Source organism: Camponotus floridanus, unplaced genomic scaffold (genome assembly GCF_003227725.1).
Source record: "Camponotus floridanus strain SB8 unplaced genomic scaffold, Cflo_v7.5 scaffold211, whole genome shotgun sequence".
Taxonomy (NCBI): domain Eukaryota; kingdom Metazoa; phylum Arthropoda; class Insecta; order Hymenoptera; family Formicidae; genus Camponotus; species Camponotus floridanus.
Window position 1 is genome coordinate 87,488 of NW_020229339.1, and position 26,703 is coordinate 114,190.

The following is a 26,703-nucleotide window of genomic DNA, read 5'->3' on the forward strand; positions in this document are numbered from 1 at the left end:
AAAGTGAAGAATGCAGATGATTAAAATATTTCATTTACTAGTGATGAGCAATTTACAATTATTTGAAATTCTCTATCGTTTTAATTTAAAAATTTCGCGAACAAAAATATACGGCAAATAGATAAAATGGCACTCTGTGTCGAAGAAATACGGTTATTAAACTATGCTATTTAATTTGTTGCATATTTTTTGTATGTTTTACTAATTACGTTGATGAAACAATAACATATGATGATATCGGAATTATGAAAAAATATATTTTTATTCAAAATTATGAAAAATTCTATAAATGAAAAAAGAAATATCAAAAATGAATGTTAAGAGTGAGATGTGAAGTTTTTCTTATTGGTTGAAATCTCTGTAATGGAAGTGTTAACTTTAAAAGAATTATTCTTTATTTCAGAAGGATGCTTATGAGTATTTGTTGAGGACTTCTTAAGTGACTTTTGAATTTGTGTCGTTGATAATCCGCTCACTGGATATTTGTTTCTGTTAGAAATCGCTCCACTGCTGCTCCGAATGCTATTTTTCATAGATGTTGCGTTAGAGGTTTCGCTAAGATGCTTTGGCAAGACAAAGGCTTTTGTTTGCTTCAGCAAGTATTGATCGTTGCACAGTGCAGAAATTAATGGTAAATCTAAATTGCGACTTTTTTCGCGAAGCGTTCGAATGTCTAACATATCTTTCTTTCCTTCCTCACTATCTTCCATGTCATTATAGGATTTGTTAGGTTTATGCATTTTCGTAGCAATCATCAAAGGAGTTGTTCCCGAAGAAGCTGATGGTAATGGTTGATTTATGTCAAGATTCTAAAACAAATAATATATATATTAAATATCTAAAACAAATAATATATAAATTAAATATGCGAAAAATTTAATATTTAATAATTTATATATTGCATTATAGGAAAAAAAAATTAATTGACTCAAGATTTTTGAAATTTATAATAAACTAAAAGAGAAAAAATAGTTATTTTTCAATAAACATTAAAAATTTATTAAATATTTGATATCATAATCTCTAGATTAATTTTATTTTGACACATTTTATTTCTATTGAAATATTATATATACAGAGTGTCACTTAATTGGCGTCCATTATATATATAGCAATATTTTGTGGAAAACTGAGTCGAAAAGTCTTGAACCATTTTTTTCTATAATGCATAATAAAGTAGTAATTATTAAGTAAAGTTGCGCCAATAAGCACCGACCTTTAGACGGGCGCACATCAGTGAGCCGCGTGCCTGGTAGTGTGCGTGAGCACTTCGCCGTTTCGGCGCTGTGCCGTTATACAATATTCTTATAGATTGTAATAATGTAAAAAAACTGTATTTTGCATTAAAAATCATATATCTTCTGTTAAAAGCGTTTCCTTAAAGAAAATTTCGTCGAGGAGGCTAAAGATCGGTGCTTATTGACGCAACTTTACTCAATAATTACCACTTTATTAAACATTATAAGAAAAAATGGTTCAGGACTTTTCGACTCAGTTTTCCACGAAGAATATCGCTATATAAATAGTGGGCGCCAATTAAGTGACATCCTGTATATACAGGGTGTTCGGAAATTCAACCGACAAATTTTCAGAGATTGTCGGGGGCACCATAAGAATCATTTTTTGCAAATGAATCTGGGGTCGAAAACGTGTCATTACATCGCTACGGGAGATGGAATGTTCGAAAGAGTAAATGGAAAGTTATTTTTAAGAAAAAACCTGTAATTGTTAATTGGAAATTACATTATTTTTTTTCAAAATAATTATGTGTTTTCTTTACATCAATTGATACTTCACATTATTTTGTACATAAAAGTATTGAGATAAGATAATCAAAAAATGAATATTTTACAAGAATATTTTACAAGATGAATATTTTACATATTTTACAGTTTATATAAAATTAAGAAATTATTTCAAGCCTTCTAACTCGGAAAGCACTTAATGAAAATTAACTTAATTATAATGTTTTGGAAATCTCTCGAGATGAGCTACAAAAATGTGCAAAAGTATATAGGGTGTCCCAATCACAAAATTGGAGGCGATCTTCACGTGACTTTCAGCTGACTCTTCAAGGTCAAATTCAAGGCACCGTCTTATGTTTCCCTCGAAACTATACAACTATTATCTGAAACATTTTTCCCAATCTCTTTCCCCATTTATATATTATATATCTCTTTTACTTTAAGAGACATTCAGCTGCATCACTTAAAACGACACCCTGTATATATATATATATATATATATATATATATATATATATATATACAGTATACAGGGTGACCCATTTTAACTTAGGCAGCCAAATAACTCGAAAAATAAGCACACTACGAAAAAATGGTTAGAATCAAAATTTCGTCATTTCGAGGGGGACGTACAATGACGTTAAAATCAGCCCCCCCACCCCTCCCCCTGGGCGGTGAGGGGGGGCAAGTTTGAAATCTTAAATGGAACCCCCTATTTTTCATTGCATAATCTTGTAGCTTATCTCGAGAGCTTTCCAAAACACTATAATTAAGTAACTTTTTATTAAGTACTTTTTGAGTTATAAGGCTTGAAATAATTTCTCAATTTTACATAAACCATAAAATATCTAGTAAACCATTCATTTTTCGATTATCTTACCTTCATACTTTTATGTACAAAATAATGAGAGGAATCAATTGGTGTAAAGAAAACACATAGTTGTTTCTAAGAAAAAATATGTAATTTGCAATTAACAATTCCATATTTTTTCTTAAAAACAACTGTATGTTTTCTTTACACCAATTGATTCCTCTCATTATTTTGTACATAAAAGTATGAAGGTAAGATAATCGAAAAATGAATGGTTTACTAGATATTTTATGGTTTATGTAAAATTAAGAAATTATTTCAAGCCTTATTACTCAAAAAGTACTTAATAAGAAGGTACTTAATTATAGTGTTTTGGAAAGCTCTCGAGATAAGCTACAAGATTATGCAATGAAAAATAGGGGGTTCCATTTAAGATTTCAAACTTGCTCCCCCTCACCGCCCAGGGGGAGGGGTGGGGGGGCTGATTTTAACGTCATTGTATGTCCCCCTCGAAATGACGAAATTTTGATTCTAACCATTTTTTCGTAGTGTGCTTATTTTTCGAGTTATTTGGCTGCCTAAGTTAAAATGGGTCACCCTGTATATATATACAGGGTGCTTCCGCAACATACAGATCCGTAAGTAGGGTTGCCTATCTGACGATCGATCTTCTTTTACCGACCTCGCATAATTGAAAAATAATAAAATCGATGTAATTTTTTTTCGTGAAAAATGAAAAAATTCCTTGATACCTTGAATGCAAATTCGTAGGGAATGAGGAAAGTGAAATCAGCTTTTAACATTGATATAGTGTAATTGTAATATTTAATAACATAAATAACATTATATAAAGAAGATCTTAAAAATAAAATTCGAAAGGCGTGTGCGGAAATCACTCCTCCGATAATTCGGAGAGTAAGGAAAAATTTTATGCGGAGGATTGCTTTATGTTTAGAAGAGAATGGCGGTTACATTGAGCATATATTATAACTATTAAAAAATAGTTTTTTGTTTAAATTCATTATATTTTATCTATGTTATTATATTTCAATTGTGTCATTTGTCATGTTATTAATGTTATTTAAGTTATTCATGTTATTAATGTTATTTAAGTTATTTATGTTATTAAATATAATGTTATTTATGTTATTAAATATTACAATTACACTATATCAATGTTAAAAGCTGATTTCACTTTCCTCATTCCCTACGAATTTGCATTCAAGGTATCAAGGAATTTTTTCACTTTTCACGAAAAAAATTACATCGATCCTCTGATTTTATTATTTTTCAATTATGCGAGGTCGGTAAAAGAAGATCGATCGTCAGATAGGCAACCCGACTTACGGATCTGTATGTTGCGGAAGCACCCTGTATATATATGAGACGTTCTCTGTCAAAAAGGCCACCCCCCCTGCCCACTTCAATTTTTGAGATAAAATGCTCTAAAAGAGCTTAAAATTTTCGTTGAAGTGTCTATTTTTCAATGCCGTATGGCGTTTTTGAAAATTCAAAATGGCGGACTCAGAATCACGATTAGAATGGAAAAAGCCATTAAAAGCACGATAATATTAGGCAACAAATTTTAAATTTTGTCGGTTATATGAGTACGAATAGTCATTTTCGATGTATTTTTGACTGCTGAACATGAATCCGTTGTCCACATTCGGCTAGCATGTCACAATTTTGAGAAAAATGGCATCAAAGTTGTAGAAACGCCTTTTTTTATGGTTTTCGTGACGTTGTAGCACGGCAGCAAATTGTTTTCCTTAATTTCATTAATGCCATGCGAAAGTGCCAACTTTTAGCTTCAAAATGCCTTATGCTTCGTTTTGGTATCATTATTCGTTTCTGAGATATAACTAGAATTACAGAACTAAAGTTAAATATTACACTGGACCCTCGAGAAAATGTATCGTTCGGGCACTCTAGGCACTCATACGAGGGAACCCTTTCTCCCGCTCAGCTCAGGACCGTCAACACGTATCGCTTCGCCTAATTGTCATTGAAAGACATATTTCGGGCCAAGTTTACGTGCAGTGAGGCCGCGAGGTGACGTATTACTACGGAAGTAAGTTATTGTTTCTGCGCACGCTCCGCGGGCGTGGCTTAGTGCCTGAGTCGACACTTAGGAAAAATTCACACGCGCGAGGGACAGTATCTCGAGGATCCAGTGTATATAATAAATATTTCTCAGTCTTGTCTTGGATTAGAATATCACAATACATTTATTAGTCACAGAATTCATTGAGTTAATTAACTATAGTTTACAACTTAGCTAATAATTGATAAGTTTCTTTATGTTTAATTACAAAAATATTTAACTCACATTTTTGTCTTTTTTTTATAACCGAATTGTATTCCTTCTACAATTATCCCAATTATTCCTTATCTCATATCAAACATAAAAAAATGTCGGCTACATTTCATACAGATAGATGTGTGAATCCGTTCAGGAAACCTGGTGAAAAGGGACATCTTGGTAAAGATTTACGAGTGATACCAAAGTTCATATTAGACAAATTTCCTGATATACCGACCAATTCTAAAATTTGTTCTGGATGTAGGAAAAAAGGTAGGATTAAATTAGAAAATGCTGATATGTCTTTAGATGAATCTAATGATTGTATCACAAACATGGAATTTGATGGAAGTTCATTAGCAATGGATATTGATAATTCAAAGATTGCTCACGATGGTGAAAATAACCTTCGATCACCTAGAGAAATTGAACTGGAAGAAATGCTTGATGGTCTTAAACAAAAATTTTTCAGCTTGAAACACAGTGATCCTTTAAGGGTGCGAATTCTCACCATAGCTCCGTCGTCTTGGAGTGTAAGAAAGATAGCACAAGAGTTTGGTGCATCACGATTTTTAGCAAAAAAATCGAAGGAACTGAAGTCTAACCACGGCGTGTTAGCTGATACTACTACAAGAGTTGGGAAAGTTTTACCGCAAACTACTGTAACCAAAATAATCGAGTTTTACAATAGTGACATAAACAGCAGGAAAATGCCTGGAATGAAGGATGCCATTTCCTTAATAATTGACGGTAAACGGACAATGGTGCAGAAACGTCTTTTGTTGTTAAATTTAAAAGAACTGTATGTCTCATTTAAAGAATCTAACCCAAAATATGATGTTAGCTTTAGTACATTTGCTAAACTTAGACCTAGAAATTGCATACTCGCTGGGGCTTCTGGAACACACTCCGTTTGTGTTTGCACAATTCACGAAAATATCAAGTTAATGATCGATGCAATTGATGTACGAAAACTAACAGAAAATACAGACAAGCCACTTTCCAATTATAAAGATTGTTTGAATGAAATTATGTGTAAGGAACCGAGTCCTGATTGCTACCTTGATGAATGTGACCAATGCCCAGGTACTACTGAGCTTTCTACAAAACTATCTAAACTATTGGACAATTCATGCATTTCTCATGTGCAATGTTCTTTATGGACCGGAACCGATCGATCAACTCTATTAACGCAACAACTAAAAGTTGATGAGTTCATAAACGAGCTATGCAACAGGTTGCAAATTCTGAAACCTCATTCATTTATCGCTAAACAACAAACGCTTTTTATTTCAGAAAAGAAAAAGAATCTTCGTGAAGATGAAGAAGTAATTGTGATGTTTGACTTCTCTGAAAACTATTCGTATGTTTGTCAAGATGCCTCACAAGCATTCCACTTCAACAATGATCAGTGCACTGTGTTTCCTGTTATTTACTATTATAAAGAAAATTCGGAATTAAAGCATAAGAGTAACGTATTTTTATCAGAAAGTTTGAAACACGACACTGCTGCCGTTTATACTATACAAACATTATTAATACTGGAGATAAAAAAAGATGTCAAAAATCTTAAAAGAATTATATACATGACTGATGGGGCAAAACAGCATTTTAAAAATAAATTTCAAATTGCTAACTTAGTTCATCATAAAGAGGATTTCAATGTTCAAGCAGAGTGGCGACTGCTCACGGTAAAAGCGATTATGACGGCATCGGTGCTACATTTAAAAGAGAGGCATATAAAGCAAGTCTTGTTGCTAAGCCACAGAATGCAATACTAACACCTCACGTTCTTTTTAATTGGGCTAAAAAACATTTCAAGAACATAAGGGTTTTTTATTTTAAGAAAACTGATCATGAGAGGATAAGAAGAAAACTTAATAAGAGATTTGAAATTGCTCAGCCTGTACCGCAAATTCTTAAGAATCATGGATTTATAGTTGATGGCGAGAACAATGTATTAATCAAAAGGTATTCCAATGATACAAATGGGACGCTATGGTAGTTATGCGGGAGAAAGGGATACAGAATTAAAAAAAAATATTTCATGACACATCCACCCACCCACAGACACACACACGCATGCACGTGAGAGGCAAGGGGACTCACGTAAATAAAGCACCCCAAGCGTGAGAGGCAAGAGGATTCAAGCACCCCAAAGGGATGAAAGCCCCGCCACGTCCACATCGTTCATCCTGGGTACTGCTAAGCACGGGAAAATGCGTCAGTCGGTCTGGAGATGGTTGACCATCAAACAGAATCAGTTCAGCGCGCAACCGGTGTTTCTAATTCTAGCTATATCTCAGATCACGAAAACCATAAAAAAAGGCGTTTCTACAACTTTGATGCCATTTTTCTCAAAATTGTGACATGCTAGCCGAATGTGGACAACGGATTCATGTTCAGCAGTCAAAAATACATCGAAAATGACTATTCGTACTCATATAACCGACAAAATTTAAAATTTGTTGCCTAATATTATCGTGCTTTTAATGGCTTTTTCCATTCTAATCGTGATTCTGAGTCCGCCATTTTGAATTTTCAAAAACGCCATACGAAAACGGCATTGAAAAATAGACACTTCAACGAAAATTTTAAGCTCTTTTAGAGCATTTTATCTCAAAAATTGAAGTGGGCAGGGGGGGTGGCCTTTTTGACAGAGAACGCCCCATATATATATATATATATATATATATATATATATATATATATATACACACAGGGTGTCCCATTTTAAGTCCACCCCAAATATCTCTCTCATTTTTTACTTTAGAGAAAAATGGTTCAGATACATTTTGTATAGTTTCGAAGGGATCATAAGATGGTACCATTTATTTGACCTTGAAGAGTCATTTGAAGGTTACGTGAAGGTTACCTCAATTTTTTAAAATAGCACCCCTTATTTTTTATTACATATTCTTGTAGCTGACCTCAAGAGCATTCCAAAACACTATAATCAAATGTTTTTTCGTGAAGTACTTTTCGAGTTATAAAGCTCCAAATTTACAAAATTTTCATAAAAAAACATAATATTTCGTAAAACATTTACTTTCCGATAGTCTTATCTTACATGATCCAGCCAGTCAAGGCAAGATCCAAGCATGATCCAGCCAGTCAAGGCAAGATCTTCTTTTGTGTACAATTACTTTAAGAGTTCAAAAACTTGGCCATTTACTTGTATGCATAGCTCTAGTCTATGGTCGTCCCTAACTTTTTCAAGAACACCTACATTAATATTTCTGCAAGTCTGTCCGGTTTTTCATATTTTCAACGGTTGTAGGCTTTTGCAAATAAACTATATCTCTAATGTAGCCCCAGAAATAAAAATCTAGGGGCGTCAAGTCGGGTGATCTTGGGGGCCATTCTTGAACTCGACTGCCCATACCAATCCACATATTCGGGAATCTATTGTTTAAATATTGTGTAACGGCTCGAGATCTATGAGCCGGTGCTCCATCTTGTTCGAATCACATTCGTCTGAGTAAATCATTGTCGACATGTCTCAAGAAGTTGGGCAGGTCATCTTGACGAAATCCTAGATAGCCGCATTGAGATTTTCTTCAAAAAAATATGGACCAACAATAACATCTCCCAGGATGCCTGCCCAAACGTTAATGGACCACTGCCGTTGGAACTCTTGGCTTCTCTGCCAATGTGGATTAGCATCTGAATAATAATGGCAGTTATGTCTATTAACGCCTCCTCTATTACAAAACGTGGCTTCATCAGAAAAAAGCTTATCAGCAATGAACCGGGGATTTTGTTGGATTTGATCTCGAGCCCAGTTACAAAAACATATACGGCGTTGGTAGTCCCTCTCTTCCAATTGCTGAGTTAGATGAATGTGATATGGGTGAAACTTATTGAGCTTGAGCACACGATTGGCTGTTGATTTAGATATACCGTGTTGCCTCTCAATTTGTCTCATAGAGATTTGAGGATTCAAAGCAATGGCACCTATAACAGTCAATGATGTGACTTCATCAGGAAAATGGGACCTGATTTTCGCTGGTTTCTTCTAAGAACCCTGTTCAGCTCTGTCGCAGAGTCTTTTTATTACTTTCCTTTCAGGACGGCGTCTGTCTGGAAATCTTTCAGCATAAAGCCTTTCTGCTGCCGAATAATTATTCCTGGCCTCACCCAAAATGCGAATCATGTCCACAATTTCATTTGGTCGATAAGCAGCCATAATTATAAAGAAAAAAATCACCAAAATAACAAAAATTCATGCCTTATCAAAAAAAAGTCAATAGATAATAATATGCGTCTGTCTTCGCCAAAATATCGAAAGTTGGCCAAGTAAGAAATTTGAAACAAGCCTGTTGATATTTTTTTCATTAAAAGAATTGACAATTGCTCTTTCACAATTGTTACAGTTTATTGATTATCAGGCAATACAGGATCTCGCTTTGACTGGCTGGATCATGTAAGATAAGAAAGTGAATGATTTATGAAATATTTTGTATTTTTATCAAAATTTTGTAAATTTGGAGCTTAACTCGGAAAGTACTTCACGAAGAAACATTTGATTATAGTGTTTTGGAAAGCTCTCGAGGTCAGCTATAAGAATATGTAATAAAAAATAAGGGGTGCTATTTAAAAAAATTGAAGTAACCTTCATGTGACCTTCAAATGACTCTTCAAAGTCAAATCAATGGTACCATCTTATAGTCCCCTCGAAACCGTACAAAACATGTCTGAACCATTTTTCTCTAAAATAAAAATGAGAGAGATATTTGGGGTCGACTCTTAAAATGGGATACTGTATACAGGGTGACCCATTTTAACTTAGGCAGCCAAATAACTCGAAAAATAAGCACACTACGAAAAAATGGTTACAATCAAAATTTCATCATTTCGAGGGGGACGTACAATGACGTTAAAATCAGCCCCCCCACCCCTCCCCCTGGGCGGTGAGGGGGGGCAAGTTTGAAATCTTAAATGGAACCCCCTACTTTTCATTGCATATTCTTGTAGCTTATCTCGAGAGCTTTTCAAAACACTATAATTAAGTACCTTTTTATTAAGTACTTTTTGAGTTATAAGACTTGAAATAATTTCTTAATTTTACATAAACCATAAAATATCTAGTAAACCAGTCATTTTTCGATTATCTTACCTTCATACTTTTATGTACAAAATAATGAGAGGAATCAATTGGTGTAAAGAAAACACATAGTTGTTTCTAAGAAAAAATATGTAATTTGCAATTAACAATTCCATATTTTTTCTTAAAAACAACTGTATGTTCAAAAAGTACTTAATAAAAAGGTACTTAATTATAGTGTTTTGGAAAGCTCTCGAGATAAGCTACAAGAATATGCAATGAAAAATAGGGGGTTCCATTTAAGATTTCAAACTTGCCCCCCCTCACCGTCCAGGGGGAGGGGTGAGGGGCTGATTTTAACGTCATTGTACGTCCCCCTCGAAATGACGAAATTTTGATTCTAACCATTTTTTCGTAGTGTGCTTATTTTTCGAGTTATTTGGCTGCCTAAGTTAAAATGGGTCACCCTGTATATACAAGGTGTATCAGAGCGACCGTATCAGACTGGTATTTCGAAAAATACGCATTTACTTGAAAAATGTTTCGAACAAAAGTTGTAGGACTTTAAGGGGCGCATTACATAGCATAGTTAGTGTGACCTTGGATAGTGTTGTTAAGGACACGGCAAAATCAATTAAAAGTTTTTAAATGGAAACACCTATTTTTGATTGTATATTCTTATAGCTGACCTCGAGAGCTTTCCAAAACACTATAATAAAGTATTTCTTCATTGAGTACTTTTCGAGTTATGAGGCTTGAAATCATTTCTTAATTTTACATAAACCGTAAAATATCTTGTGAAATATTCATTTTTCGATTATCTTACCTTAATACTTTTATGTACAAAATAATGAGAGGAATCAATTGATGTAAAAAACACATAGTTGTTTTTAAAAAAAATATGGAATTGTTAATTGCAAATTACATATTTTTTCTTGAAAACAACTATATGTTTTCTTTACACCAATTGATTCCTCTTATTATTTTGTACATAAAAGTATTAAGGTAAAATAATCGAAAAGTGAATATTTTACAAGATATTTTACGGTTTATGTAAAATTAAGAAATGATTTGAAGCCTCATAACTCGATAAATGCTTGAGGGAAAAATATTTTATTATAGTGTTTTGGAAAGCTCTCGCGGTCAGCTATAAGAATATACAATCAAAAATAGGGATTCCCATTAAAAAAAAAACACTTTGACCTTCAAATAACCTTGAAGGTCAAGCTCAAGGTCAAACTCAAGGTCACTCTTAGATGCACCGTTTGATTTTCCCGTTTGATTTGAAACTTTTGTTATTGACGTTTTTTTCTAGCACGTTTATTTTCCAAGAAAATCAGGTGTGTCCATACTTTTGGGACACGCTGTATGTACAGGGTGGGTCATTTTAATGTCCCACCACAAATATTTCTTTTCCTATGCCTTTTACAAAAAAATATTTCAGACAAAAGTTGTATGGTTTCAAAGGGGACATACGATGGTGTCATTGTTTTAACCTTGAATAGTTATTTGAAAGTCACGTGAAGATCACCGTTAATTTCTTAAATGGAACTCCCTACTTTTTATTACATATTCGTGTAGTTTATTTCGAGATCTTTCCAAGACACTAAAATTAAGTATTTTTTCGTTAGGTACATCTGGAGTTATGAGACTTGAAATCATTTCTTAATTTTACATAAACTATAAAATATCTTGTAAATTTTTTTGGAAAACTCTTGAAATAAGTATATGTAATAAAAAATGGGAAGTTTTAAAGAAATCAATTTGACCTTCATATGATCTTGAGTACTTTATCCAAATTCTTATCATCATTAGGTACATTTTATTTAATAACATGATAAGAAAACTAGCGTCTACGAGCCACAGCGGATGGTAATGCCTGAAAAATTCTTTTTAATTGTACGCGAAATTTTAAACGAAAACACGGCATATGCATATATTTTACTTGGTGCATTTAACCAAGATATAGATTCTCATTTTTGAGAAATTCTATAAAACCCTCTTTACCCCTCTGAAGAGACGTAGACGAGAAATTTTATTTAATCCTACAACTTTGTTTCTTACATATTTTTCATTATATTTTGATCGTTTTCGAGATATTTTAGCGGTCCAGGACTTTTTGAAGACTGTATATATACATATATATATATATATATATATATATATATATATATATATATGTTTCGGTCGAAGTCTGCAAGATGTGCAGAATTGACATTGTCTGGGCGATGTTAGTATTGCGTAACGTTCTTAGGCAAAATCCGCTGAAATGGTTTATTAACTGACATGGTCCGGTTTGATGTAGGCAAAGCGGACACTGCCTACTCTGCTATAGCAATGTCAATAACTACTATTGCGAATTTTGCCCGATTCCAAGTGGGCAAAGTCGACATTGCTAAACTTCATGGAAATTGTGCTAGTTCGCATTGTGTAGTCTTGATTTCTCAATTGTTAAGTGATGATTTAATAGATTGACTAGGTACAAATCTAAAAATATTTATTTGAATATAAATAATAAAGCACAAATTTTCCTAATTATTACAATGACTTTAATTCTTAATCAGTCGCAGACTAAAATAAAAATATAACGTATATATCAATAATCCTCAAAATCTACCTTTTTAAAAAAGGGTAAAAAAAGGACTCCAAGTTCATGCACTAATTGTATCCAACTGTCATATTATCTACAAAAGTAGTGATATAGATAAATAGAAGTACAAGGAAGAAAAGTACAAGTTAAATAAAAATATTTTAATTGAAAACATTGTTATACAAAATGGTTGTTTTAATTTTCAAAAATAATAATATTAAAAATTAAAAATTTATTTAAAAATGAAAATTAATATAAAACAAGAAAGTAAAAAAAAATTTAATTAAAAAATTTGGCGTTGCCAATTTTATTAACATATTGTTCAACAAAAGTCTAAATTTCTAAATGTAAATCAATATAAGTTAATTAAAGAAATTAGGTCATTAAATTTAAATGTTAGACTAATAATTGGAATATGTTCCAATCTTTTAGATTTCCATACTATATAAAGTTGATAAAATAGAAAAAAACATAAGCTTGAATAAATCTCAGAAATTTGTAAAGTAAAAAGTATAATTTGTGAAAGTAATATAAGAATTATAATAATAATTAAGACCGGTTTCCGTTGCGTAGACGAGTGACACGTGTAAGTGTGGGGAATTTTTGAGAGTAAAAATAAGGGTGAAGTAGAGGAGAGAGAGGAGTGAGAGTGTGTGAGGGTGAGAGTGAAGGAGTGAGAAGTGGGGTGAGAGTATAGGAAGGGACGAGAGTAGAAAAGAAAGGGAGGATAGAGTGGAGTAGAAAACGGTTGAGGTGACAGTTAGAAGATAGGCAAGGAATAGTTAAAATATAGAGAGGAGTAGGAATAGGAATCAGACTACAGTGACTGTAGAGGACGCCAAGTTAAGATGGCAGAAACGAAAGGTAAAGGAATGAAGGAAGAGAGAGAGAAAAGGGGGAGTTATGGGAATATAGAGGAGTTATCGAAAAGGAAAAAGGAAGGATCGAGGGATGAAGAGGGGGAGGGAATATTTAATAAGAGTAGGAAGACGATTAGGTCGCCGGCAGAGAAGAAGATAGGAGGGATAGAAGAGATGTTTAGGGAGTGAAAAGAGGAAATGAAGGAGGTTTTTAAGGAGATAAGGGGAATAAAGAGGTAGAGGGAGGAGTTGAAGAAGATGACGGAGGAAGTAAAGGAGGGAATTGAAGAGCAAGGGAAGTTGATGAGGGGAAAAATAGAGGATATGAGAAAAGAGCTGAAGAGGAAGGAGAAGAAATGGAAGGAGGAAAGGGAGGAGATAAGAGGGAGACTAGAGGATATGGAGAGGAGATTATTAGAGATGGAGAAGAGAGAGGAAAAGAAAAGGACAGCAAAAGGAGGGAGGGGAAACGCCGGGGGGAGTGTGGAGAGAAAGATAAGGGAGGTGGAAAGGAGGATAGAGATGAAGAAGAGAGAGGGGGAAAAAGAGAAATATCCTAATAAGAGGGGTGGAGGTGAAGGAGAGGAAGAGGAAGGAGATGATGGAGGAGACCATAAAAAGGATAGGAGCGGAGGTTAGTATAAAGGAGGTGAAAAGAATAAGAGGGGACAGAGAGAAGGATAGGGAGACAGTATGGGTAAGGGAGCGAAGAACAAAGGAGGGAGGTATTAATGAAGAAGAGCAACTTGAGGGGCAGGAAAGAAAGAATTATGGAGGATTGGACGTGGAAAGAGAAAAGAATGAGATGGAAATTAGAGGAGATAGCGAGGAAGGAGGAGAGCATAGGGAGGAGAGTGAGGACAGATTATAGAAAGATAAGGATTGGGAACGTCTGGTGGAAGTGGGACGAAGAGGAGGAGGTGCTGAAAGACGAGGAAGGAGGGTGAGAGAGGAGGAATGGGGGAGGGAGAAGAGGGAGGAGACATCGGTAGAGAAGTGAGTGGAGGAGAGGGAAGGAAGGGATTAAATTAGAGTGTAACTCGAGTAGGAAGGGAGGGAGAAAAGGGAAGATGGAAAGCGTTATTCTGGAATGTGGTAGGAGTGAGGAGGGGGAAGGATAAGGACTTTTGGGAGGATTTGAGGGGACGGGAGGTGATAGTATTGACGGAGACATGGTTGGATGAGAAAGGATGGGAGAGGGTTCGAGAGAAATTGCCGGGGGGGTATGAATGAGGAGTGCAGAAGAGGGGGTTAGCGAAGAGGGAGGGGAAGAGGGGGAGGTGTAAAGGGGGAATGTTGTTGGAGATAAGGAAAGATTTGGTAGAGAAAGGAGGTATTAGAGAGGGAGAGGTGGAGAGGTTAATAGTGGAGAGGTAGATTAAAGATCGGAGGGGAGGAATGGTGGGTGATAGGAGTTTATGTAAGCGAGGGAATAGAAAGAATATTAGAAGGGTTGGAGAGATGGGTGAGTGACAGGGAGAGGGAAGTAAAGATTCTAATAGGGGGTGATTTTAATGCAAGAACGGCGAGAGAAGGAAGAATAGAGAGTGAAGAGGATGAGAGGGATAGGGGAAGGGATAGGGGGAGGAAATCAAAAGATGATAAAATGATAAAATAAATAAATAGAGAGGGGAGATTGCTGATAGAGTTTGTAGAAGAATGGGGGTTAGGGATTTTCAATGGAAGAGTAAAGGGGGATGAGGAAGGGGAATATACATTCACAGGAGGAAAAGGGAATACAGTGATAGATTATATAATAGAGGATAGGTTAGTGCAGGAGAAAGTGGAAAGGATGAGGATAGGGGACAAGGTGGATTCGAATCATCATCGGATAAAGATATTGATAAGAGGGGAGGTAAGGATGAGAGAAGGAAAAAAGGAGAAAGAGGGGGTGGAAGAGTGGTATGGGACGAAGGAAGCGGAAAATGGAGAAGTTAATGGAGGAGGAAAGAGGAGAGAGGGAGGGGTGGGAGGAGGTAGGAAGAAAGGTAAGGGAGGCAATGAGAGAGGCGGAAAAAGGTGAGGGGAAGAAGAAAGGAACCGGGGGTTGGTGGGACGAGGAATGTAAGGAAAGAAAAAGAAAGGTGAGGAGGGAATTAAGAGAATGGTGAAGAGGGGAGGAGGAGAAGGAAAATTATATAGAAGGAAAAAGAGGGAATATAATGAGTTATGTAAAAGGAAGAAAGAGGAGGAGAATGAGAGATGGGAAAGGAAAGCGATGAAAGGGAGAATGAGGTATGGGAGATTGTGAACAGGGAAAGAAGAAGGAGGAGAAGGGTGAATGAGGGGATTAGAATAGAGGAATGGAGAGGGCATTTTATGGAGTTATTAGGAGGAGTGGAAGGCAAGGTGGTGAGGGGGTCTATGGACAGAACAGGGGAGCAAGACGGGGAGGAGAGAATAAACAGAGAGGAGTTTAGAAGAGCTTTGGGGAAATTGAGAAATGGAAAAGCGGCAGGGATGGATGAAATTCCGGAGGAAGTATGGAAATACGGAGGAGAAGGATTGGAAAGGTGGGCATGGGAATTCTGTAATAGAGTGTGGGAGGGAGAGGGGGAGTGGAAAGAGGGGATAATTGTGCCGATAATAAAGAAGGGGGAGGGAAGAGAGATGAGGGAATATAGAGGGGGTGACGTTATTGACGACAATATATAAAATATACGTGGCGATTTTGGCGGAAAGACTGAGGGAGGAGGTGGAGAGAAAAAGAATGATACCGCACAACCAGACGGGTTTTAGCAATGAGATGGAACGATGGACACCGTCTACGTGTTAAATTATTTGATAGGGAGACAGGAGAGGAAAGGGGGTGGAATAGTGGCAATGTTTGTGGATCTAAGGGCGGCTTTTGATTCTGTGGATAGAGGAGTAATGATGGAGGCAATGAAGGAGAAGGGGGTGAAAGAGAGCTTGATAAGGAGGGTGGAGAAGATGTTGGAGGAAACAAGAAGCAGAGTAAGAGTGATGGGGGGAGGAAAGTGAGAGTTTCTGGACAGCGAGAGGGTTAAGGCAAGGATGCCCATTGAGTCCAACAATGTTCAATTTGTTGACGGCAGACCTAAAGGAGGAAATGGGAAGGGTGAAGTGGGGAAGGGTAAGGTTGGGGGAAGGGTGTATACACTGGCGTATGCTGATGATATTGTGTTATTAGCGGAGGATGAGGGAGGGATGAGGAGCATGATTGAGAGACTGGAAGGGTACATGGAGAGGAAAGGATTGGAGGTGAATACTGAGAAGACTAAGATAATGAGGTTTAGGAGGGGGGGAGGTAAAATAAAAAAGAAAATATGGAGATGGAAAGGAAGAGAGTTGGAGGAAGTAAAGGAGTTTAAGTATTTGGGGTATGTGATACAATGGAACGGGGAACAGGATGCGCAGGTGAGGGATAGGGTAAAAAGAGCAATGGTGGTAATGGCGCAGGTATGGGGAATAGGGAAGAGAAGATTCGGAAGAGATTGGACTAGGAGATTATAGGTCTTTAATAGGCTAGTAGAGTGTTAGGATACGGGGTTGAAGTATGGAGATGGAAAGAAAGGGACAGGATAGAAAGGATGGAGGAAAGATATTTAAGGTGGCTATTGGGGGTGGAGGGGAGGACGCCAGGATATTTGATAAGGGAAGAATTGCAGAGGGAAAAACTGAGGACAAGAGCAGGAAGGAGAGCATGGGGTGGAGAAGAGGTTAAGGGAGGGGAAGGGGAGTGAACTAGCGAGAAAGTGTATGAAAGAGATGAGAGAGAGATGCGGAAGAGGAGGAGGGAACTCGAGCTGGGAGAAGGAAAGGAGGAATTTTTTTGAAGGAAGGGGGGAGGAGATAGAATCACTAGAGAGGAGAAAGGAGAAAGGGGAGAATTGGTATGGAGAAATGGAGGAAAGGGACAGAGAAATGCAGAGAAGGGAAAGAGGAGAAAGAATGGAGAGGGCGAGATATAATAGGTGGAATGGGAAGGTAAAGGAGGAGGGGTATACCGAGATACCTGAAAAAAGGATTGGGGGAAAGTAGATGGAAAAGGGTAGCGAGGTTTAGAATGGGAGGGGAGGTAAGAGAAAATAGATATTGGGAGGAGGAGGAGAAGAAGAAGTTATGTAGGCTATGTGGAGGAGGTTAGGAGACGTAGGAGCATGTGTGGGAGGGCTGTAGAGAATGAGAAGGGAGAAAGGGGTGCTGGCAGGAGAATGTAGATAGAATATTAGAGGAGGGGGAGGATTGGATGAGGGAGTTGGAGAGAGAAAGAAGTAAGGAAGGAAAGGGAAGGGGTAGAGGGGAAGGAGGGAAAGAGGTAAGGAGGGGGAGGGAGGTGAGGACAGAGATGAATGAGGAAGGGTGGATGGATGGATGGATGGAGGATGGAGGTGGAGATAGGGATGGAAACGAAGGGTGGGAAAGAATATAACAGAATGTAATAGAATATAACGGAAGCAAGAGAAAACGGAAGTCCAGGATTTTGCGAAGGCATGTGTGTGTGTGTGTAGGTGGGGAAAGGAGGGGGAGATGTATGACCGAAAGTATCCGAGAAGACATCTCCACCCGAACTTCCTCACTGAATTAGAATAAGAATTAGGATAAGGAAGTAGATTAAGTCTTAGGTTAAGAGAAATGTTTTGTGGATATTTTTTATATAGCGAGATGTTTTTGTAATTAGTTGATGTTATATACAGTTTGTAACTCCAAGGGGAACAAATAAATCACTACTACTACTACTACTATTACTATTATAATAATAATAAAATTATTAATTGAAGATCCAGAAGATCTTAAGAGAATTAATAATAAAATGTCCAGCAATTATATTTGCTGTTAAATATATTTAATTGAAATATATGCCAATTTTATTAGCAGCGCCAAGTTCTTTTAATTAAAATTTTTTTTACTTTCTTGTTTTATATTAATTTTCAATTTACAATTTTTAAATAAATTTTTAATTTTTTAATATTATTAAAGAAATTGATAAAGAATTCGGCTCTATGTATTTAACAACATGATAATTAAGAAACGAGCGATTAAGAGCCAAACGCGGATGGTAATGCGTAAATTTCATAAATATTAATTGTTCGCGAAAATTTAAGCGTACACAAGGCATTTATACATATATTTTACTTGGTGTATATACCGAGATATAGATTCTCATGTTTTGAGAATTCTATAAAACCTCTCTTTATCCCCCTGAAGAGATGTAGACAAGAAAAATATCGGAGCGAAGTCGGGAATCGAATCCAAGTCTTTTGCTTGCCGGGCGATTACTCTTACTACTGAGCTATTCAGCCCCACACTGACACTTCTCCTGTCCATTTTTATCTATGGAAATAATGAGAACACGATCTTTTTCAGCTCCGCATGCATTTCTAAATAAATTGATAAAAAATTCGGCTCTATGTATTTAACAACATGATAATTAAGAAACGAGCGATTAAGAGCTAAACGCGGATGATAATGCGGTAAATTTCATAAACATTAATTGTTCGCGAAAATTTAAACGTGCACAAGACATTTATACATATATTTTACTTGGTGTATATACCAAGATTAGATATAGATTCTTGATATTAAATTGCTGTTTTTATACGCTAGGCGAATGTGTAGAAGAGTATTAATTTTGTACCTTATGTTGAATTTTCATTTTATTTTATTGAGAAATCAGGACTACACAATACAGACGCGCACCTTCGCCCATAAAGAATTAGCAATGTCGACTTTGCTTGGAATCTGGTGAAATTCACAATAGTAGTTATTGACATTGCTATCGCTGAGTAGGCAGTGTCGACTTTGCCTACATCAAACCGTGCCATGTCAGTTAATAAACCATTTCAGCGAGTTTTGCCCAAGAACGTTATACTAACATCTCCCGCCAATGTCGACACTGTACACCTTGGACTTCGCCCGTAACATATGTACACAGAGTATTTGATAAAGATTGGATCAACGCTCGTGAGTGTAAAGCGCAGTAAATTCAACAAAAAAGTCCACCATTTTCCAATTTTTGCAATAATTATTGAAATATTAAATAAAAAAGATTGACAAGTGAGCGCACATTTTTCGTAGTTAGATTATGGGATATATATTCTAGGTGTGCCAACAGCAAGTGTCGCACGACAAAGACAAGAGTCTCAGACAAGGTTAGAGAGTGCATAGTCAAACTTTTCGTTGCTATGTGACGTTCATCATTGTCATATGTATCTAGAAAATACATCCCGTAATTTAGGCGCACGAAATGCACGCTAATTCGTCAATCCTTTTATAATATTTCAATAATTATTATAAAAATTGCAAAATAATAGATGATTCTTTTGTTCAGTTTTGTGCTCTAACCATTCACGAACATGTCTACTCTTTATCAAAAACATTTCATATATAGGGTGTTTCATAAGTGTTGGACAAAAGGACCCCGCAGAATCCTTATGGAAAATGGCTTTCGGTGAAATTTTCTGAAACTTTGCCATATGATAGTTCTTGATGCGTAGATCAAAAGTGTCAATGGACACATAGTCTGAAAAATTATAGTTTTTGAGTTACAGCTGTTTGAAGTTGGTGATTTTGCGTAGTATAAGGCTGCAATATGATCATATAAAGTAGTATATGGAGCTTTATATATACATAACTATGCTTATATATATTTTTCCTACTTACATATCTACATATTTACATACTTTTTACAATTACATGTATATTAATGTATACATATGTTTATATATATATATATATATATATATATATATATATAAACATATGTATACATTAATATACATGTAATTGTAAAAAGTATGTAAATATGTAGATATGTAAGTAGGAAAAATATATATAAGCATAGTTATGTATATATAAAGCTCCATATACTACTTTATATGATCATATTGCAGCCTTATACTACGCAAAATCACCAACTTCAAACAGCTGTAACTCAAAAACTATAATTTTTCAGACTATGTGTTCATTGACACTTTTGATCTACGCATCAAGAACTATCATATGGCAAAGTTTCAGAAAATTTCACCGAAAGCCATTTTCCATAAGGATTCTGCGGGGTCCTTTCAGGAATGGATTCCTGATGCTTAGAGAAAAAAAAGTTAATCAACATACGTTCGGAAATGATTAGTTTTTGAGTTATTAAGATTTTTATAATACAAAATTTTGTCTCATTGTCTTAGAAGTCCTTTTACAGGCATCAACAATGTTCTTCAAGTTCGGTGGCCTATGTTTACATTAGCGCGGTGTATTATTCTTATTCTTGTTTTCAATTCCATACTTTTTTCATGTGTCCAAAATAGTATACACGAATACTCTGCACTCTGGGACTCAATGTGACGATGAGCTGAGACTTGTATTGTGACAGAAGGTGGACACATATTGAACATTTCCTCTAATTGTCCAAAATCTTAATACTTCAAAAACTAATCCTTTCCGGATCTATATCGATTAACTTTTTTTCTCTAAGCATAAGGAATCCATTCCTGAAATTTTGCTCACCACTTATAAAACACCTTGTATATAAGGAATTCATTTTAACTTCTCTCTGCCCCTCACTCTCTCTCTCTCTCTCTCATTTGCTTACTCGAAGTTATTATTACTCTTACTAAAATTATTATTTACTTTTTATTGTTACACATTTTCCTTTAATTATTTTTTATATTGTATCGTTCTTTTATTTCTTTTTTTTACGAGAGAGAGGAAATTGCATTTTATACATTCTTTCCGGGTGATACGGCGAGTTATGTGGGATTTGAGTTACCAAATCAAATTACCAATTCGGTACTGGCTATCCACTAAAAACTCCTCTCTTTCGCTAATTTTCTCTAACACTGTTTGACATCCCGAAAGTTGTTTTCACACAACACCAAAGAATAGTTATTATTACCTTGTTCGATGTATTGCTGTAATTTCTTGAGGAATGAATTTTCCAATAGATTGTACTTTCACTCAAATTGAACGTAGATATCACGTTCTAAAGGATGATGAGATCCACACTAAATAATTAATCGAAAATTCTTTTTTCTTTTATAAACTGTATTCCTTTATAAACTTCGACATAATCACATTCATTCACTCACTCGATAAAACGAGAAATTTAGCAATGACTCTATCACTAATCACTATCAATCACTGTCGAATAATCACTGGCAATTAAAAATCATTCGATTAAAGAAAGATACACGTTATTACACGACACGACGACGCGACAAAGCGACGATATTTATCCGGCGACAGCAAACAGTTTTTGGTTATGCTAGGTTGCGGTAGGTTAAGGTACTAACAGTATTGTCGAACGTGAACATGTGCTTGATTGAAGACGCGAATTTAGTGTATAATATTATTATCATATGATATTTATACATCGTATGATATTTATTTTAAAATTAATTAGAAATAAATGTTAACACTTTCACTGTTAATGTTAAATATTATTTATTATTAAATATTCTTAAATATTATTATTAAAATTAAATATTTATTTATTACTATTACTAGGATTATGAATTAATTTTGAGGGATTTTTTTGTAAATTCAAGGCTTTATTGTGAAAAATTGTGTACATTATTATTTTTCAAAGTATTGTCCATCGCTAGCCACTACTTTTCCCATCTTTCTGGCAGCATACGGATTCCGCGTCGAAAGAAGAACTCATCTTTTGATGCTATCCAACAATCGATCCAATGTTTCGTATCTTCGTAAGATTGGAAGCGCTACTTAGCCAGGTCGTGTTCCATGGAACGGAACAAGTAGTAATCCGATGAAGCAATATCTGGTGAATATGGCGGGTGGGGTAAAACATCCCATTTCTGCGTTTCTATGTATTTTTTAACTACACGAGCAACATATGGTCGAGCGTTTTCATGTTGAAAAATTACTTTATCGTGCCTTTGCTCGAATTGCGGCCGTTTTGCCTTCAATGTACGGCTCAAACGCATCAATTGTGTTTGGTAGCGTTCACCAGTGATGGTTTCATTCGGTTGAAGCAGTTCATAGTACACAACACAAGCTGGCCTCACCAAATACAGAGCATGAGCTTCGACCCATGAATATTCGGCCTTGCCGTCGATGTTGATGCATGACCAGACAAACCCCACGATTTTCTACGCTTAGGATTATCTTAGCATATCCATTTCTCATCGCCAGTGATGATACGATGCAAAAATCCCTTTCTTTTTTGCCGTTGAAGCAATTGTTTGCACGTGAAAAATCGCCGTTTAACATCTCTCGGCTTCAATTCGTATGGCATCCAATTTCCTTGTTTTTGAATCATACCGAGTGCATTTAAACGTTTGGAAACTGTTGTGCGATCAACATTCAACGATTCAGTAAGTTCATCTTGCGTTTGACATGAATCTTGGTCGAGTAATGCTTCCAATCCCTCATCTTCGAACTTTTTCGGTTGACCAGGGCGTTCTTTGTCAACTGTATCGAAATCACCACTTCTAAGACGCCGAAACCAATACGCACACGTTTTTATCGATGGAGTATGTTTACCGTAAGTTTCCATCAGCACTCGATGACTTTCAGCAGCACTTTTCTTTGAATTAAACAGGAAAAGTAAAACTTCCCGCAAATGGCGTGGTTGGCTCATAATTCGACATCTTCGAAGCTGAGAAAAAATATGTTGTTTACACTTCAGTAAAATGACACATAATAAAAAGTAAAGCCTAATGACAGAGCTTTGACATGAATATAGTTACAGAAGTGTTCGATGCGATATAGCATAAGTTACGCCATCTATTGTAAATCCCTCAAAATTAATTCACAGTCCTAGTAAATAGTATTAATAATATTAAATATTTATTTATTATTATTAAATATTATTATTAATATTAAATATATTTATTTATTATTCTTAAATATTTATTAAACCATTATTTGATTGAAAATCAATAATAATATGAAAAAATATCATTAAATTCTGGCGTTTCAATCTCCCTTAGTTTTTTCTTATGGTTTTAAAAACGTAAGAAAATGTTCCAAATGTTTAAAAATATTGGTAGCTCTGAATTCGTTTTTAAAACCATAAGAAAAAACTAAGAGAGATTGAAACGCCAGAATTTAATGATATTTTTTCATATTATTTTCATAATATTATTGATTTTCAATCAGATAATGGTTTAATAAATATTTAATAATAATAAATAAATATATTTAATATTAATAATAATAATTAATAATAATAAATAAATATTTAATATTAATAATAGTATTTAATAATAATAAATAAATATTTAATGTTAATAATAATATTTAAGAATATTTAATAATAATATTTAGTATTAATAATAAATAATATTTAACATTAACAGTGAAAGTATTAACATTTATTTATTCTAATTAATTTTAAATCAAATATCATACGATGTATAAATATCATATGATAATAATATTATACGCTAAATTGTCGCGTCTTCAATCAAGCACATGTTCACGTTCGATAGCGCTGTTAGTATGTTAACTTACCGCAACCTAGCATAACCAAAAACTGTTTGCTGTCGCCGGGTAAATATCGTCGCGTTGTCGCGTCATGTAATAACGTGTATCTTCCTTTAATCGAGTGATTTTTAATTGCCAAGAGTAATTATTCGACAGTGACTGATAGTGATTAGTGATAGAGTCATTGCTAAATTTATCGTCTTATCGAGTGAGTGAATGAATGTGATTATGTCGAAGTTTATAAAGGAATACAATTTATAAAAGAAAAAAGAATTTTCGATTAATTATTTAGTGTGGATCTCTGTCTTTTAGAACGTGATATCTACGTTTAATTTGAGTGAAAGTACGATCTATTGAAAAATTCATTCCTCAAGAAATTACAGCAATACGTCGAACAAGATAATAATAACTATTCTTTGGTAATGTGTGAAAACAAATTTCGGGATGTCAAATAAACAGTGTTAGAGAAAATTAGCGAAAGAGAGGGGTTTTTAGTGGGTAGGGAGTATCGAGTTGGTAATTCGATTTGGTACTCAAGTCCCACATAACTCACCGGATCGCTCGGAAAGTATGCATAAAATGCATTTTCCCCTCTCTCGTAAAAAAAAAGAAAAAAACGGTACAATATAAAAAATAATTATAGTGAAAATGTGTAACAATAAAAAGTAAATAATAATTTTAGTAAGAGTAATAATAATTTCGAGTAAGCAAATGAGAGAGAGAGAGAAAGTGAGGGGCAGAGAGAGAGAGAGGGAGAGAGAAAGAATGAGAATTATGTATTCGCATGTGTGTGTATTTAGCGACCAGCTGATCGCAGCGATCGCCTCGCGTAAGCACCCGCGTCTGACGGTGAATCGCGCCACCCTTGCCTGCCTCTTGTATCGGACCCGTCATAAGTTAATTACTTTCTTTAATAATTCAAAAACTAAGCATCGGACCAAATTTTGCCAAAGGAAAAATTGTCTTAGAATTGACTCGAGAATATGTCATTTCACGGACAATATGGTTATTCTGAATCACCCTGTATACACAAGGTCCTGAAGTAGTTGGTCAAAATCAGGGATTGGAATGGGCTCGTCATGAAGATGGAAAAAGTTTCCATAAACGTTAGTCCAAAAACGCATAATAATTTCTTAATTTTACATAAATTTTACGTAATATCTAATAAAGTATTCATTTTTTTATTATCTTATCCCGGGAAAAAAAGTTTAATTATATAAAAATTCTAATTATATATATTGTAATATAATTTTATATAGATTTTGACCTGATCTAATCGTATATATATATATGGATAAAATTATTTTTAATTATATATAATTAGATCGCGTTATGCATTCTTTATGATATATAAATATATAAAATTCTTTATGATATATTCTTTATGATATATAAATATATAAAGTATTTAGCTCAACATAATTAAATAATAATATAACTTATCTATTTCACATAAAATTAAAAATTGTTTATATATATGTTGAATTTTTTACAGCTTAAATATATGATGAACTAATCATTTTCATTTATTCACCGTCATTTATTTGTCCGACTTATAAAATCAATTTAATATTTGAAATTTGAAGTTCCTTCATTAAGGATCTTATCAGAAATTAAATTGAAGCAAAATATTTTCACTGATATTTGTCACACTTTACAAGTTTTATATAATTCTCGTAATTAAACTTAAATACGAGAAAGAAGCGTTACGTAGCGGTAAACAAACAAACTAGTGATCATATAAAATCATATATATGTATATATGATTAGATACAATTATATATTTTTAAATACAATTAAATTAGAAATTATCGACTCAATTGTACACAATTATATAAATATATGTAACTATATCAAATCGATGCAATTACATGTAGATTTATATAATTATATTAAATTATATATAATAATAAATAATAAGAGAAATATATTTATATTATTATTATATGTAATTTTATTAAAATATTTGCAACTTTATATCGAGCTATAAAATTATATCTCGAATAATTTTACATAATTCGATACGGATTATAAATATCTTGATATAACAATATAAAATAATATATAAATGATAGTATAAATAGATCTTAATATATATAATTATATGTAATTATATTTAAATTTATCTAAGTATATAATTATCTCTAAACATTTTTTCCCGGGACCTTAATACTTTTATGCACAAAATAATGTGAGAAATAAATTGGTGTAAAGAAAAAACATAATTGTTAAGAAAAAATATGTAATTATTAATTGCAAATTTGTTTCTACAATCAAAAATAAGAACGTTATTGGGGTGGATAACTTAAAATGACTCACCCTGTGTATATATATTCATCTGCAAAAAACGGGCCGTTAAATTTCAACACAATTATTTCACATTTTCAAATAGCGATATATCAGCAAAGAACTATCGTATTAAAATGAAATAAAGCTCAAATTAAAGTTCTAACATTTTTCTTAAAAACCAAATTGGAATTACAAAAAATGTTTTATAAAATGGCGAACGTTGAAGATAGCCTTCGAAAAATGGGAAATAATTTTTTTTTAACTGGTGCGTTACTTAGGAGAATTTACACGCTAATACACAAATGTATGAGTTTTGAAGCTCATTTATTTTTTAACAAATCCATATTTTAAACAATTTTCTTTACTTAAACGATCTTTTTTAATAAAGTTATACCGTTTTAAAGAAAATGGTGCAAAATGGGCCTTTTTACCATAACACTTTGCAAGAGGAATCGAACAATTTAAAACAGGAAGAAATTTGATTAACAGCATACTCCAACAAATCGAAGAATTGATAAATGCGAAAGGAATATACGCTTATTAAATACACGTACGCACGCACACACGCGCGTACGTACACAAACACGCACACACACATACATGCGATCAAATTCCTGTCACGTTCACGTCGTTGATAATAACGTTTAATGCCAAG

General features: G+C 34.3%; 1 protein-coding gene across 1 annotated transcript in view; it reads right to left on the reverse strand.

The window, feature by feature from the left end:
• Positions 1-317: 317 nt before the first annotated feature.
• The window catches only part of LOC105254218 (protein expanded), a 45,964-nt gene continuing 19,578 nt past the window's right edge, over positions 318-26,703 (reverse strand). The window contains exon 3 of the mRNA XM_025408504.1: positions 318-809. Within this exon, the coding sequence (XP_025264289.1) occupies positions 318-809 (492 nt within the window). The remainder of the gene's footprint in view (positions 810-26,703) is intronic.